Source organism: Patagioenas fasciata, chromosome 1 (assembly GCF_037038585.1).
Source record: "Patagioenas fasciata isolate bPatFas1 chromosome 1, bPatFas1.hap1, whole genome shotgun sequence".
In the NCBI taxonomy this organism is placed as follows: domain Eukaryota; kingdom Metazoa; phylum Chordata; class Aves; order Columbiformes; family Columbidae; genus Patagioenas; species Patagioenas fasciata.
Genome location: NC_092520.1, coordinates 33,570,588 through 33,585,911, shown reverse-complemented (window position 1 = coordinate 33,585,911; position 15,324 = coordinate 33,570,588). Strand labels below are relative to the sequence as shown.

Here is a 15,324-nt window from a genome sequence, read left to right as displayed (position 1 = left end):
ATTTGACAAGTTTCCACAGGAGAGATTAATGACTAAGAGGCACAGAACAAGAATAAAGAAATATAAAAGTCTTCTGTGTATAAAACTAGCTCAAATTGTTGTTTTGCCCTTAGAAGAAGACTACCCGTCTCACACAAGAGATCTTTTCCTTACAGCCATAAATTGACCATTATCCTGTGAGTCTGGATTTGGAGAGCTATCTGAAGAATAATGTCACACATTTGTAATAGCATTGCTGTAGCTGTAATGGTCTAAAGTCATAAGCAAGACAAGGCTTATGGGCCAGTGTAGTCAGAAAAAATAGAGAAACCCATGTTCAGGTCAGAGATAGAAGCAGTGAACTTCTAAGCTAAATAAGTAGGGAGCACATCCTTTGAGTTTAATTAGAGATATTAAGTCAGGTAGACAAAAAAGCTGGTTGGCACATGTAAAAGAGAAGGGAATATTAAAAAGGAAGTGGTGACATGGTGGTTATTCTGTAAGGAAATACATAGGCAAGCCTGTGGCAGATGAAAAGCTTAATAAAGGGAGGAAAATTATAATGTGTCACAAAACTACTTCTTCTTTTGAATCGATTTTTTTTTTTTTTTAAACTGTCTGCTGTAATTAAAGTTTCAGTCCTCTAGTTGCCTCAGACCATCAGAGGGCTGGTGCAATTTTCTCCAGATTTTTCCAAGTTGGTCCAAGAAGCAATATAACTTTTACCCACAAATCTTGCTTTACACAGCAGGCACACAGCTGTGCAGGCTCACTGTACAGCGCTCGCTTCCCTTCTTGGTGAGCAAATGTATATTGGGGGAGCCCTCAGTGACTTGGTCTCTCCTCCTCCCATTTGCAACCACAAGGCTGGATTTGTTACCAGCACACAGTCGCTGAGGTCAAGGCAGCGCAGGCTGTGATTAGGCCAGGGCATTAAATGAGGGTGTTAGTTATATGTGATGGAAAAGACTTTTGTTTGTTTGTTTTCTGGGTTTTTCTAATCTAAAAGACAGATGAAACCTGGTCTTTTATGGTCAGATTTTTTTTCTTTATTTTACTAACACAAGGAGAAAAAAATTACATCTCTTATTCCTGCTGGCTCTGCAGACTTGCATGAGTGGAAGATAAAAACTGGGTCCTATTCTGGTCTGTTATTATTGATGCCGGGGCTCTCTCCACCTAACCCCGGGGTCACTTTCTCCTCTTATGTTCATCTCCAGAACTCCAAGGGGGGACAATCAATGCTCCAACCGCAATATTTGATCAGCAACATTTTACTACTGAATTTTACTGATGCCAGAGTGAAAACAGGTTTGTTACCCTTTAAATTCCCAAATGAGTTTGCAGAGCAAGTAGTACTTGCAAACCTGTAAACTCTATTTATATGCAGCCATCAAGTAACATGGACTTTCCTGATATTTTCAATCTATAACATAACCATAAAAGAAAACTATGACAGGTTGTCATCTTTTGATCATAAAAGTGTGGTGAGCAATAAAAAAAGTCCTCTGGAGGACTTCTTTAGTTCATGCTTACTATATACATATGTGGATGAGACATTAAATACAGTATCTCAAAGATACAGATGAAACAAATCTTGGAAGCACAAGAAATAACAGGTCGTATAATCAAGCCTAGTGAGATGTGGCTCTCATGCAATGTGGCCCACAGAGGCCAGATGACATTCTGCATCAGAAAATGTGAAATAATTGAGCTAGGATAAGGCAAGAAACCTAAGAAATGTGTGAAAACCCACACTGTTTTTGAATTCTACCAAGAAAACATTGAGAAAATATCACTAGATCCACAACCTGAAGCCTGTTAGCAATAAGAAGGGAGAATTACAGTATACGATAACGGTGGCTAGAACACGCAGCCATGATAATGTCTCTGTTACATGATCCTTAGAATAATGGGATCCCTCGTTATTACTTGCAGTAGCTAAGAGACCTTGATGCCCATATCTGTTGCATTACAGAGATCACATTCAAATCCACACCCACGCTTTGTTGATGGAAAACTAGAGATCAGGGGAAAGAGGAGGCAGGGAGGTAGGAATACAACTACCTGTTAAAGGTGCTGTGGTAAAAAAGCCCTTCACTGGGAACTCAGGGCCTCAAATCCCTGGATGAATTATTTGGAAGGATGGTTAATTCTCGTGTCCCTGGTGAGCTCAACTGCTGAGGTAAAACACTGGAAGAGAGGCAGTCCCTATGGGACACCAAATGGTGTATATGAGTCATTAGCTATCATCATTTTGTTTTCTTAGCACTGCACCTTTGCGTTTCTAAGGTGTGTGCACATGTAGAGGCACATGCCACCTCATCAGGTGGTGCTGAAGCAGCTTGTTACGGGGAAATATATGCTGGGATCCTTCATGGAGATAGATGTTCCCTCTTGAGGCCCACTACTAGAAACTTCCATTCATACATAGTAGATCTCTTGCCTTCAAGAGGACAAACTTTGTCCTGATGATTACATGCAAGGCTATTTCTACAAAACTGGATGGTCTGTTTTTTGTTTTGTTTTGGCTTTTTTTTGCTGTGTTTTGGTTTGGTTTGGTTTGGTTTGATTTTTAATTCCAGCTTAAATTCCAGACAACAACAACAACAAAAACCGACAGAAATGTGGGCTGTTTGTTCTTTTTGAAAGGAAAATGTAGGGCACATGTTCCAAACCACATTTAGATTTCAAAGATCAGAATTAACACCTTGAATTGAAGCCAGGAATGATCTTAGTCTTGAGGTTGAAAGTCCTTAGTTTTGGGAGTCAATAAACCAGTCATGATAAGCCTGAACTGGCTATGGTTTACTATAAAATCAAGTTTGATCATCTACTTAAGGTAATTAGACAGAGCAGAACAAAAGGACACGAAACTAAAAGGCAACATATGTAAGAAGAACTGGAAGAGATATTTTACTTTACACCAGCTGGTGGATAGTGGATGAACTTGTACTTGGGATCTTTTCATATGCCGAATTTGGGTTAATAACATAAAGGAACCCTGCAATATTTATAATAAGCAATTTATTAAATCAGCTACTTTTGGAGCTGCTCAGCTGCAGGTTCCCATTCTCTACTGTCTGCACACAGCCCTGATATGCAGGTGCAGCATCTGAGCTCTCTCCTCTTACAACCCATGATCCTTCTTTAAGTCCCCAGGGAGTTACAAAACTATTAAAAGCACAGAAAAGAAATGGTGCTATGACATTTATTACATTAAAGGACAGCAGCACTGTGTTTGGGTCTAAACACACCAAACGTGAGGGAAGTAAAAGAAAATAAAATCTGGACACTCTGTGCTTTCCTGTCCTCTTGATTTTGGAGAGTTTATTGTTATTTTTAAGAAATATTTAATTCATTTATGGTACTGGCTATTCTAGCAGATAAGGTTGTAGGACATTCTGCCATGTCTTTAAAATACTTCTAAAAAGCATGTCTGGAGTGCCAAAATTGTTATCAAAAGGTGCCAGAAAACAATGTTTTGATGATTATTCCTAGACGGGCTGAATCATGCAAGTTGAAGTATAGATTACATCCTAAAACAGAGGGTTTCCAATAGAAGGGTTAAACAGATCTGACAGATAGAGCTCAAAATAGGGAAAAACCTTGACACTGCATTTGGTTATAATATTCCACATTTCTCACTAGTGAAATGAACCATTAGAAATACAATTGTCTCAGGGAGAACAAAAAGAGTCGAAGAAGCATAACTTGCTCTCTCCATCCACTGCAGTCTGGATGTGTCTCTTTGGAAGCACAGTTCCTGCTGCCAGGTCTTTACAAAGAGGTGACAATAAGCACATCTGCACCTTCTCCCACGGTGCTGTCTCCTCTAAATGCTAACAAAGCCCGTTCACTTCCATTGTCCCTATCCTTCTCTAAAAATCACAGCAGCATAGTCTAAGAGGCAGAGCAGGTATGAACTGCCTGCCTGTTCCTAATGTGGACAATAGAGTTTGCCTGTTTCTCACTGCCTAACTCAGAATATCAGATAAAAATAGCTAAACCGCTTTTTCACTTACCACTATATTACTGCTGTGCCAACATACCTATTAAAAAGATACACAATAGGCAGGCAGCTCCATAATCACTGCTGCTTTTCATGCCAATCAGTATTATCCCATTGTTTCCATGTGGTCCCTTACCTGCCTGGTTTATCTAAGTGAAAGAAAACAGACTATGTGCAATTTGGGCTGGGATTGACTTGTAAGAGTTCATGCAGTGCTTAACAAACTGGAGCTCTCTATCTCTAAGCCTTTCCTGAACACAAAGAACAAATAATTACTAAATTATGAAGACACTGTGGTCAGGAGGAGGAGATTATTTATAAAGGAAAATCAGCTAGGGTCAAGAGAACCACTTTTAAAGGAAAAAAACGCTGAGTAAGAAAAGTGCACATACAAGAAAGGCAGATAAAGTTGTTCTTGTTGCACTAATAAACCTATTAAATTTCTGAAGCCACAGTAACAAAATATCTTTAATATTTGGGCAGAACACAATCTAAATGCATGCTGCAGAGTATTAGAGCATATTTCATGTATTAAGTTTAATTATCTTTCACCTACTCCAGTGACCAGCTGCTTCGCATTACAGAGACATTACTCAGAGCTGGTGATGTCACGCACATTGTTTGTCATCAGTGGCACATGGGAAGGTGCAGTAAATCCACTATTTATCTGAATGAAATTAACATTAGCAAAGTATTATGTTACAAGCTTACTTGTATGTCTAGGGGTTGGGCCTGCAGAAGCCCAACTTTCTTCTTCAATATGGACCATCAAAAGACATTTTTCTGCACTGATCACCTGTGCCAATATTTCTTAGACCGATTCCTGCAGCCAAGTGGATGGGCATCTTTGTGCAGTTTATGAGACCCAATTGTCATGCAATAAGCAAAGGGCATTTGAAGGACAGGTGGCAGAAAGGAAAGAAAACCATGCATATGCCCTTAATCCCAAGATAAAACATGGAAAGCAAGCTTCTCTTGCTTGCTTTCCAGGGTCTAAGCTCTAAGCATCAAACTAGCCTATACAGGCAAATGGAGAGCCTGACTAGGGAAGAACAAAAGATTTTATAGCCCTTGATTTGGAATGGCTGCCTGGGGATTCATTCATATTCAAGTCTTCCCCTCCCAAAGAAGTCTTGCACGGTGACTCTTCCAGGCAATGCCATCTGTGCCATCCTGATCACTGTACTCTCCTGAGAGCAAGGATTGAGTTAACAGTCCTCTTGGGACCGCTGTGCCCATCTCCTGCAGACCACCTGCATGACCTGCTAACAGCTTTGGCTTTAGGGCTTCAGGTAACATTGCCTTCACCTCGCATCTAGATGCTACGACTGTGCTCAGCAGGCCACCTTCAAACAGTCTGCCATTAACAAGCCTTTATTTCCATGTAGATAGCTAATTTGTTATTCATACCTTGTATTTGGTTAGTTAAAATGGTCAATTTGCTCTTTCTGTTGGTTTCTATTCAAAATAACTCGTTTTTCCCCTGAGAGAACTGTACATCACACAGGGGTTACACTGGATTCCCCATGTTGGCCAAGGAACCTGGGGTGCCTGGGTGGGGAGCGAAGTTTGAAAGAAAAGTGCTGCAAATAAACTGTGCTCCAGCAGAAATGAACAGTCAGTAGCAAATGGTTCCCAATAGCCTCTTGGCTTCCTTCATGCAGTGGGATGCTCATAATTACTCATGGGCTTTCTAGTCTAGAATAAATAAACACGTGGAAAATAGTGGGAATGGAGGATTTCCAAAGTGAAGATAAAAGATGGGAAAAACTTTTGCAGAAATAAAATGTTTCCTTATGTTACTTTGTTGTAACTTCAAATAAAAACATGTCAAACAGATTTTTTTTAGTTTAATTACCAACCGCCAAGAATATAAATAAATAAATAAAGCCAAAACATCCTAACAGTATGTCTGGCATCATAAATTCATTCTGGTATTTTGAGACAGTTGAGAAGATGTATGCCAAATAGTAATCAGTCTATTTTCCTAAACTGTTAACTGTCCTGGACAAGATTACAACAACAGGAGAGACATCCTATTCCAGAACAAACCCTTACCCCACATACAACAGAAGCTTTGAACTTAGTAATTCCCTTTCTCTGACCCTGCTCAGCTCTGAGTCTTGTTTATTTGGGCCATTCGGTCCCTCATCCCATGTTAAAGAGCACGATTTGTATTTAAGTGATGAGCAGATTTTAATAATTATCTTCATCCTTGGCCTCAATTAAGGTCTAATATAGAGGAGGCACTTGAATGACCTAAGAGGCACACTTAACCCTGTCAAAGGCACTTAAGTGTTTCTGCCACATTTCCTTTGGCCATCGGATCTTTCCTTTTTCTGTTGTAACCTGACTTTGCTCCTAGCACTATAATGTCCCCTGGTGTGGAGTCTCCTTGAGTAACACTCACATGATAGAAAGTGTGATTAACTCTGCAGGTGCTTTTCAGGTCAATGAAAAAAACCTACTTGTAACACTAAAATATAATACTTCTTTAGAGATGTTCCCAGTTGCTCTACATATTGATATTCCCACAGTACCTATTCTCTTTCACTTTTGCTGCTCTCCCGTGTCTGGATAACAAAAATACATTGTTTCATCTGGGTACAAGCTTGACTAATCCTTTTGAGTATGTTTCACAGCTCTTTAATTATTTTGATTGGTTATTCAGATAATTTAAATGGTAAATCTTTTCCTCTTGACTAAAATATGATGTTTCTGTAGTGAAGACTATAAAAATAAAGCAGGAAGGGACAAGAATAAAATTAGAAAAATTATATTATTTTCTTCAGAGCATGCCTTACTATGTTCCTCCTGCTCCATAGGCTGGATTGTTATTGAAAGACAACATAGGTTGGGAAGCCATAATAGCTGAAAAGATGCCTTCTGAAGATGCCTTGTAACCTCAAGGGGTTTGCAAAACCTATGGAAAACTCAGCAGACTTTGTTAAGACTTTCAATATCTTCTTTTACTGGCAGATATCAAGCCAATGCAGCATTCAGAGCAAGGCTAACCATGATGTGCACTACCGTGCCACTGGGATGATGAATCTTCCAGCAGCTACTTGCGGTCTGCAGCTTACAGGGGCAGAGGAACCTTCCCCAGCTGCCTGTGCACTTCAAAACTCATGTCTGGAGTGTACTAAACTTAGTCACAGTCACAGGTCCTCAAGCATTTTTTCCCAAATAGAAAGGTTACTATCTTCAGGTCACAGTACAAGTGGCTCTGTTTAAAACTTTGTGGATAGACCCCGCAATCAATTGGAGTTCAGCATTAATTACAGAAAAGGAAGCTGTGTTTTGTTAGGCGTGTCTTGGATGATTCGAGTTATGTGCTCATTAGCACGTTGGTTCAGTGGCTAAGCAATGAAGTGTAGAGAAAGGAAGCTTTAATAAGTAACAGGATAGCATGGGTAAAATGAAATGAGACTGCCAGATGGCAATCAGTGGCTCCAAGGCTCCAGTAATGGAGAGGCCACAGAAGAAGAAGTATACACATGAGACTTGGCAGAATCATCTGGCCAGATGACTTCTTAAAGTCTTCAGCACTGCTTAATGTACAGTCTTGCTTTGGGGAACTGCTGAATATAATTAAATATACCTTGACTTCCTACTTTATTGGATTTTTCCGTATTAACATTACAAAAATAGTACACAATCAGAACAATGAGGGATATGTTTACAATTTAGTCAGCATATTACAATGTGCAGTCAACAATAATTCACTGAACATGTCTCATCTATTTTATGGTGGAGAGACAGTGAAGCTTAAAGGACTTTTCCATAGCCAAGGTAGACTGGTGAAGGAATTATTAAGTCTCAGCCCACTCTTGATTTTTCTCAAATAATCCCTAGGTCTTCTTCTCTGCATAGGAACTGGGGAGCTCTTGAGACACTAGAATGGGCAGAAGAAGGAAAAGTCATCATACTAGTCCTTCCCCTGGTGTGCCTATCATATGGAAAAATGCTTAAGACTAATCAGAATGTGAATGTAGTGCTTGCCTTTCATTACAGTCTTCGCTCTGAAGAAACAGAGACTGAAAATTATGTCTTCAAAAACTTGAAGGTCTTGAACTAATACAATTCTAGCAGGGATATTTAACCCCCTGTCTTGGGATTTGGCAGTCTGTAGATCAATATTTCCCAGATTTTTCTGTTATCAAGAAGTAAACCTGGGGTTGCTGTTTCAGGATTGCAACAACTTACTGTCACAGGTGCTGCTTCCAAAAGAGAAGTTTTGCTGAGCTATGATTTGATTTAGGAATATAACCTCCAGTTTGGGGAACCCTGTTTTATGCATTAATGATTAAGGGGAGAGCCCATCAGAGGGAAAAGCACTTCAGTGCTGATTCGCCTTGTGTGTCTCTCCCTGTGAAGTATCTGATACTCAGCACTGTCAAAAGCACAATCCTGAATGAGGTGACCTGATTGGAACTGACAGCTCCTGTGTTCCACTAAAATCAGGTCAAAAGACAAGTGTGTGGGGAAAGCAAAGACAAATGGAAAACCAAGAAGGCTGATGTGTCTAATATTTCACAACCTCCAATGTCTAAAAAATACACGCCTGAGGCCACAAAAATCATGTATGTTTTTTCTATACCTTTTGTTAAGCAAAATGTTAGGCTTCAAAGCTTCCTAGACTCTGATTTCAGGATTTTGTACAAGTGAACAAAGACTAACTTCAGCAAAAACAGGACTGGAGGCCACTGAAAATTTTAGTATCTCGAGGCTGAGGCATGTTGGCTGGACTCACACGGAAAAGTTTGCCTTAACAATTATCCTGTGAATAGGTAGAAGGGATCAGTTTTCAGGCATACTCTTGACTTCTAGGCAGATCTATAGCTTTCATCTTGGATGTCTGCCCTTGTGGTTTTGTTATTTTAATCTTTAAGAGTACAAATACGTGGCACAGGGCATGAGCTTAATTAAGTCTAAAAGAATTACCACTTATGTACCACTCTTCTTGTTCATTTGTACCGAGGAACTTTTTGACATATAACATTTTTGACTAACAAAAGTTTAGGTCATCTGAGCAATTCTGGAGGAAAGCATCTCAAAACTGCTTCATGCTTTTCAGAGCAGTGGTTCATTAGTGAAATGAGAAACAAACTGAACTAGAGGAGTAAATAATTTTCCTGGCTGGATGTCTTCCTTTAGAAAACTGGTGACCTGATGCCATTTGCTGAAACAAATGAAAGCATAAGAACACCGCATTCAGCAATGCCAAAATTGCCTTTAAAAAGTACCAATGCAAAAGCAAAATAAAACATTCTCAGGTGGCCTGAGGCTACGGAGTTTTTTCTACCAGTCCTAAAATGTAACTAAACAGCAGACTTCAATGTACTTGAAAGATGTGCTTGAATCAGAGTTGCTGAGTGCACAAAGAGGATTCAGATCTCAAAATGGTGGAGTACAAACTATCCTTCCCCTCTCACCTGACCATTTTTCTCAAAGTCTCCAAGCACAGAAAACAGCAATTTCAACCTCGACAATTCAAAAGCAGTTTAGCAGATTTTGTCCAGTCTGTCTGGGCTAAGACAAACCGTGAGAAATTTCATCCCAAAAAGGCAATTTTTTGGAAAACAAAATATAGCCTGTTGAAAACAGAGGTTTAGAATGAAAGTGCTTTTTGGCTGTAACTATTCCACATCAGTCTTTAACATTTTAGCTAATGCATTATTAAACTACAGTTTATTGTATTAATTATGTATATATACTGTATAAATGCATATATTAGTGCACATGTAACACGGTAGGCAAATATTATGGAAAAAGTAGCTTTCCAAATAGCAATAAGTATAAGCAAAATACATGTAGAAACAGAAGAGATATTATAGAACTATTAACAAGAATCTATCTTCGCAAAAGAAAGGCTCTGACATTTGCCCAGATCAACAATCCAATTTTACAGCACTGGGAGATAAGGAATTAAATAGAGTGCAGATATCATCTAAACTGGTATTAAAAGGTTAGCAGTGCTTAAAATTGATTAGTTACCAAGACCAGACAGCCTACATCCCAGGCATGGAGAAGGTTATTGGCCAGATGTTGCAGAAGCGTCAGTTGTCATTTTAAGAAACTCTTGGGCGAGGCAAGAGCTTCACAGATTGCAAAGCGGGGAGCATAACTCTGTTACAAGGCAGGCAGCCCAGCACGTTACACAGCAGCAAAGTTAACAACAGTTGGGGAAAAAAAAGTCATCAAAAAGCTTCAAAAAGATCATAATGTTTCCATACTTAAAGGAACAAAATCGAGCTGCAATTTAGGAATTAGGAACCAGTTAGTTTGGGGAAGGAAAGGCCATGAATAAATAAGTCATTTGGAAACTAATAGACAGAGAACTAAGAGATATGTCAGGATACAGGTGAGTAACATACAACGTATTTCAGACTATGGGAGGTTATATAAATCTATCCAGAAAAGATCACAGTCTCCCCAAGATTAATCTAAACTATTATACTTACTGCTTTCCTAGATGTCATCAAGGCAGGAAAAAAAAGAATCCAATAATTTTTTAAAGAGAGACAAAAAGTTGACACTGGGACACAGGTATGTCATTTTCATCTCTGAGAAAAGTCACAGATGACAGTAACAAAAGCAATGTGTGACTGTTCACAAAGATGAGCTCATTACTAGAATTAATAGCAAAAAAATGAAAAAAAGTAAGAAAAGGCTAAGGGCTAGTTTGATATTGGGTCAACACTGGAATGCAAACTCACACTGAATGCAGATACAGTTAATATATCATAGCAAATAAATCTGTAAGCCTTTTAATGGTAAATTGTGGTTTCACCATTATGGATTTGCCATGAAGAAAATGTGTCAAAAACTTATGAATCATAAGGAAATATAATGAAGTGTCAAAGCACCTATTTACCTTGAAAATATAAGAGTCTTGAACAAAGGAAAGCAAAAGGAAATAAAAGTTCTTCTGTGCCCGTAGAGAACTCAGGCAGCACTTCAGCAATTAATATTTATTACTTATGGCACCTTTCATAGATTGAAAATGCTGAACAAATACCAACTGACCTGTACAGCACTCCTACAATACGTGATACACATAATTATGGAAATTACAGCAGGGAGCTGGCAATGAAATAAAGTCCTGGAGATCCTCCCTTGTGGGGAGAAGCATTGCACACGAGATGCAGCTGCCATGTAGGGACTGCACAGCACACCTGAGGACACAATTTACACCAAAGTTGGAGAGGCAGAGGAAGACAGGAAGACAAGAAAGTGGACAAAACCTCCATAGGATATGCAACTGAGATGCTTCTAAATGCAAGCAGCAGAAGCTGAATTTGACGTGTGGCTATTTTCAGATTTGGAGGTAATTACATTCAAGTTGACCACAGCATTTGTAGGCAAAAGCCTCACCAGAAAATGAAAAAGCAGTTTCCTGGCCAGCATGTACAATTTTAAAATGTCCTAAGTTGGAAGGGACCCACGGCAATCACCATTCCCATGTGTCCTGTCACTGGATACCAGGGAGAAGAGATCAACACCTCCCACCCCATTTCCTGAGGAGGAGAAGCAGAGAGCTGATCTCTTCTCCTGGGTATCCAGTGGTAGGTCTCATGAAAATGGTTCAAAGCTGCACCAGGGGAGGTTTAGACTGGACAGTAGGAAGCATTTCTTTACCGAGAGGGTGGTGAAATCCTGGAACAGGCTTCCTAGATAGGTGGTTGATGCCCCAAGCCTGTCAGTGTTTGAGGCATTTGGACAATGCCCTGAACAACATGCTTTAACTTTTGGTCAGCCCTGAATTGCTCAGGCAGTTGGACTAGATGACTAATGTAGGTCTCTTCCAACTGAAATATGATATACTATCCTATTCAATTTAAACTATGCAGACCTCTTTCTTAGGCCTCTCTCCCTGTGAGGGAATCAATGGCTCCTACTCAGGTAGTATTTTCAGCAAACTTCATGTGGACTCAACTCCTGCACCCAGGTCATTGATAAAAAACATCGAAGAGAACTGGCTCCCCAGAAGCAGATGGTTTTGCTTGTTTCTTTTAACCAGGAGCATGGGGTTAAAGCCAGAGAATCAGTTCACAGTCTCTACCAGCTAAACTCTCTGCTTGAGACCAATTCATTATAAATCAGCTTTCTTGCAGCTTAGTTTGCCCACCTGTAAAACTGGTAATTCAGAGTCAGATCATCAGCTGTGAACTGGCACAGGTCCACTCAGTTCCCAGTTTCAGAAGGGTACATATCTGGCCAAAATTAAGCATCAGGCATCCTGGGTGAGACAGGCAGGGCGATTCACATCATGACCTGGCTCATCACATCCATGTCTATGAGGATGGGTGCAGACATGACAGGATGCTGCTCTGATCCAGATGTTGCACAGCACTTCTTAAGCTGAAGTGTCACTGCAGCTTCCAGAGGTGACCCGTCACATGTCTGGCATGTGGCTTGTGTCTACAGGGCACACACCTATATAAAAATAATTTTTATCTGCCTCACAGAAGCAATTAAGTTTTATTAATCCCAACTAATTAGGCCTCTTGTGTTGACAATGGAGTCTGATATGTCCAGGCTTGTCCGTGAAACATTGCTGGTTTCAAAATATTATTTTTCTTATTATTAAAATAACAGATCCCCTACAAAGCTCTCCCCAGTTGTGTTTGGGAAGTGAAATAAGAAAATCGAACAAGAACAACCTCTTGACATTCAATTTATGGAGTTAGGCAGAAAGTAAATAAGCATACACCTGATAGGAATGCTTCACTTCACTAATATCAACTCAGCACATGAACTGAATGGGCTTCATGATTTTCTGCCCAATTAACATGACCTCAAAATCTTTCTCTGGTCAAGAGTTCCCAGCCCAGGGTATTTCTTGGCAGAACCTCAAGACATCCTGCTTGAACAGAGAAACAGAAGCAAGTGTTTCTCTTACGTGATCTGCTTCATAGTCGTGACCCAGCATTAGTTGTTTGATTTCCCTGAAGAGTCTTGGCTTTTCCAGAAGGTTAAAATAGAATATGGATTATATACCTCCCACAAGAAGAGACTACACAGTACGCAATATTAATCACAGGTAATGTTTTCAGAATATAAAAATATAATATCCTTAACAACAATTCCATATATTTTTAAAACAATCCAAAGAACACATGGATAGTACAAGAGATATCTTTAAAAAGGAAAAAATCTTACCTGTCACAAGCTGTTGTCCAGCTAGTCCTACTGGAACCATCCCCAGGTTATTCATAGCTGTAGCCCAAGCCGTTGGATCAGTGACTGACATGTTAAGTTGTGTGGTATCTATAGCTATACTTCCCAAACCATCAGCTGCTGCAAGAAAGAAAACAGACTGTAAGTAGAAAAGTCAACGTGCCACAATTTTTAACCAACACCTTCAGTCAAAATGAGATATCACAACCACTGCTTATTTTGGGTTTGCTTTGTTTCTTAATTGTGATTCGCCTTTTAGACCATTAATGATAGTGCTTGATATTCTATAGCAGGACATAAAGACACTGGAAACATTCAAAAGACATAAAATGAAACAGAGTCAGACTGGTTATATGGAAAACTTTTTCACCATGAAGACAGTCAAGCAGTGGAACAGGCTGTGCAGTTGTCATACTTAGCAGCTTTCAAGCCTCACCTTGGTAAAGCCCTGAGCAACTGGTCGGACCCTAAGGCTGGCCTTGCTTTGAGCAGAAAGTTGAATTGGAGACCTCCCGACCTAAATGAATCGTCCTGTAACCCTCTGATATAATTTAATTATATATATCCATTGGCAACTTGTCAGAAAACTGTAAGAACCAAACACCCTCCAATAAAAGACTTATTTTCCATGTGATTAGCTTTCTTTTTGGTAAAAGGTTTTAGAATGCATCAGCCCTTAACTAAAGAGAAGTCAAACCAAATTGATTTGCTATGGGAAATATAAAGTTTTATTCTAAAAACAAAAGACAATTATCTTTAATATAGCCAAAATAAGCTGAGCTCAAGTATGGATTTTCCTGGGCTGGGAAAGGAAGAATGGGTCGCACAGCTAAAGGATGGTACCCTTTTGATATCAAACCCCCAAACACAAGATGTGGTCACACATTTGAGCTACCCCTTTCCCTGGTCACAGCTGAAATCAGCTCTTTCCACCTGCTTTCTTAGAGTCTTTGCACATCTAAGATACTTACCAGCAGCCATTGCTTTCCAAAATTCCTTTTGTTCCTGTTCGACTTCTTCAGCTAGGAATAATTAACTACTGATTTAGCAACATCTTGAGATGGGCTGTCACCAAACGCAGGGCTCACACACAGCTCATTAGGCTCTGGAAGAGAAAAGACAAAATCAGCTATCAAGTGCTGCAGTCAGAGCACAGTTACAAAACAGCAGACCGCTTTGGGTATCCTCTCGAAGCTCCTGCCTGTTCCCGCTGGATCGTCAGCCCCAGCCTCCTCGCACGTGTTTAGCAGCCGCTACAGAGGCATTCCAGCCAACACTCATCCTCGCCCGCTGAACAAACACTGCCACGTATGAACCTGTCAGACTGCTGAAAAGCCCTTCACAAATTAGGTCTTATCAGTAGCTACACAGCCTCCTTGGCATGAAGGTATCAGCTGAAAGAACATATTAAAGGATGAATATGATTTTTTTTTTAAACTGTTAACAATTAACTGATGTTGAAAGTTTCAAGGAAATAGCCACCTGTTCTGAGATAAAAAGGGACAAAAAAATACTCTGCAATGACTTACAAAATGTAGCCTGCAGAGACACGGAAAAGTAAGAAAATCTAACAAAGCGGAGGATGACGCCTGCTCCTTTACTAATGCTGTATCTTTGGCTCACCAAGGTTAGTTAGCTCGAAACATCTGCTTCTGGCTAAACCACATTGCTTTCATCAGGTATCTGTCAGACCATGAATTTTGCATGAGGGCGACTTCCTGCTGTTGTTATTGCTGTTGTTATTACTGTTGTTATTGCTGTTTGTGAAGCTCACCATGTTAGCACATCGCTGATCAGAAGGGAGGCTGAATGAGTGAATGGGTAAGAGGTGCAACCAAAGGCTGTGAGCTCTCAGTACTCACAGTAGAGGGAAAAGAATGCTGGGGTGAAGATGCTAACACATATGCCCATGTTGATCTTTGTCTATTAGTTATATGTGACTATAGGCAAAGGTGGGCTGCGTTATTTTTTTTGGCAGACCAGCACCCTGAGGGGTCTGACCTAAAGTCTTTGGTACTGGTGGCCAACAACTGATCAAGTACTTCCAGGTGTTCCTGAGAGTCATTAATGATGTCAGGTGCATGTCAGTGACTTGTTCAGCCCTAAGATATCTGTACTGTCTTCTTAAAAATAAGTACTTGAAAGACCTT

The 15,324-nt window shown here is 39.9% G+C and overlaps 1 protein-coding gene across 13 annotated transcripts in view; it reads right to left on the bottom strand.

Moving 5' to 3' along the window:
• ENOX1 (ecto-NOX disulfide-thiol exchanger 1) overlaps window positions 1-15,324 on the bottom strand; it is a 368,503-nt gene that overhangs the window by 128,417 nt on the left and 224,762 nt on the right. For 12 of the 13 annotated variants that reach the window (XM_071805771.1, XM_071805770.1, XM_071805734.1 and 9 more), the window contains 2 exons: window positions 14,146-14,279; window positions 13,157-13,294 (listed from right to left, as the gene is read on the bottom strand). In XM_071805771.1, the coding sequence (XP_071661872.1) occupies window positions 13,157-13,294; window positions 14,146-14,155 (148 nt within the window). In that variant the 5' untranslated portion in view covers window positions 14,156-14,279. Of the gene's footprint in view, window positions 1-12,122; window positions 12,146-13,156; window positions 13,295-14,145; window positions 14,280-15,324 lie in introns of those variants that run through there. The other variant, XM_071805767.1, reaches the window with a different exon arrangement.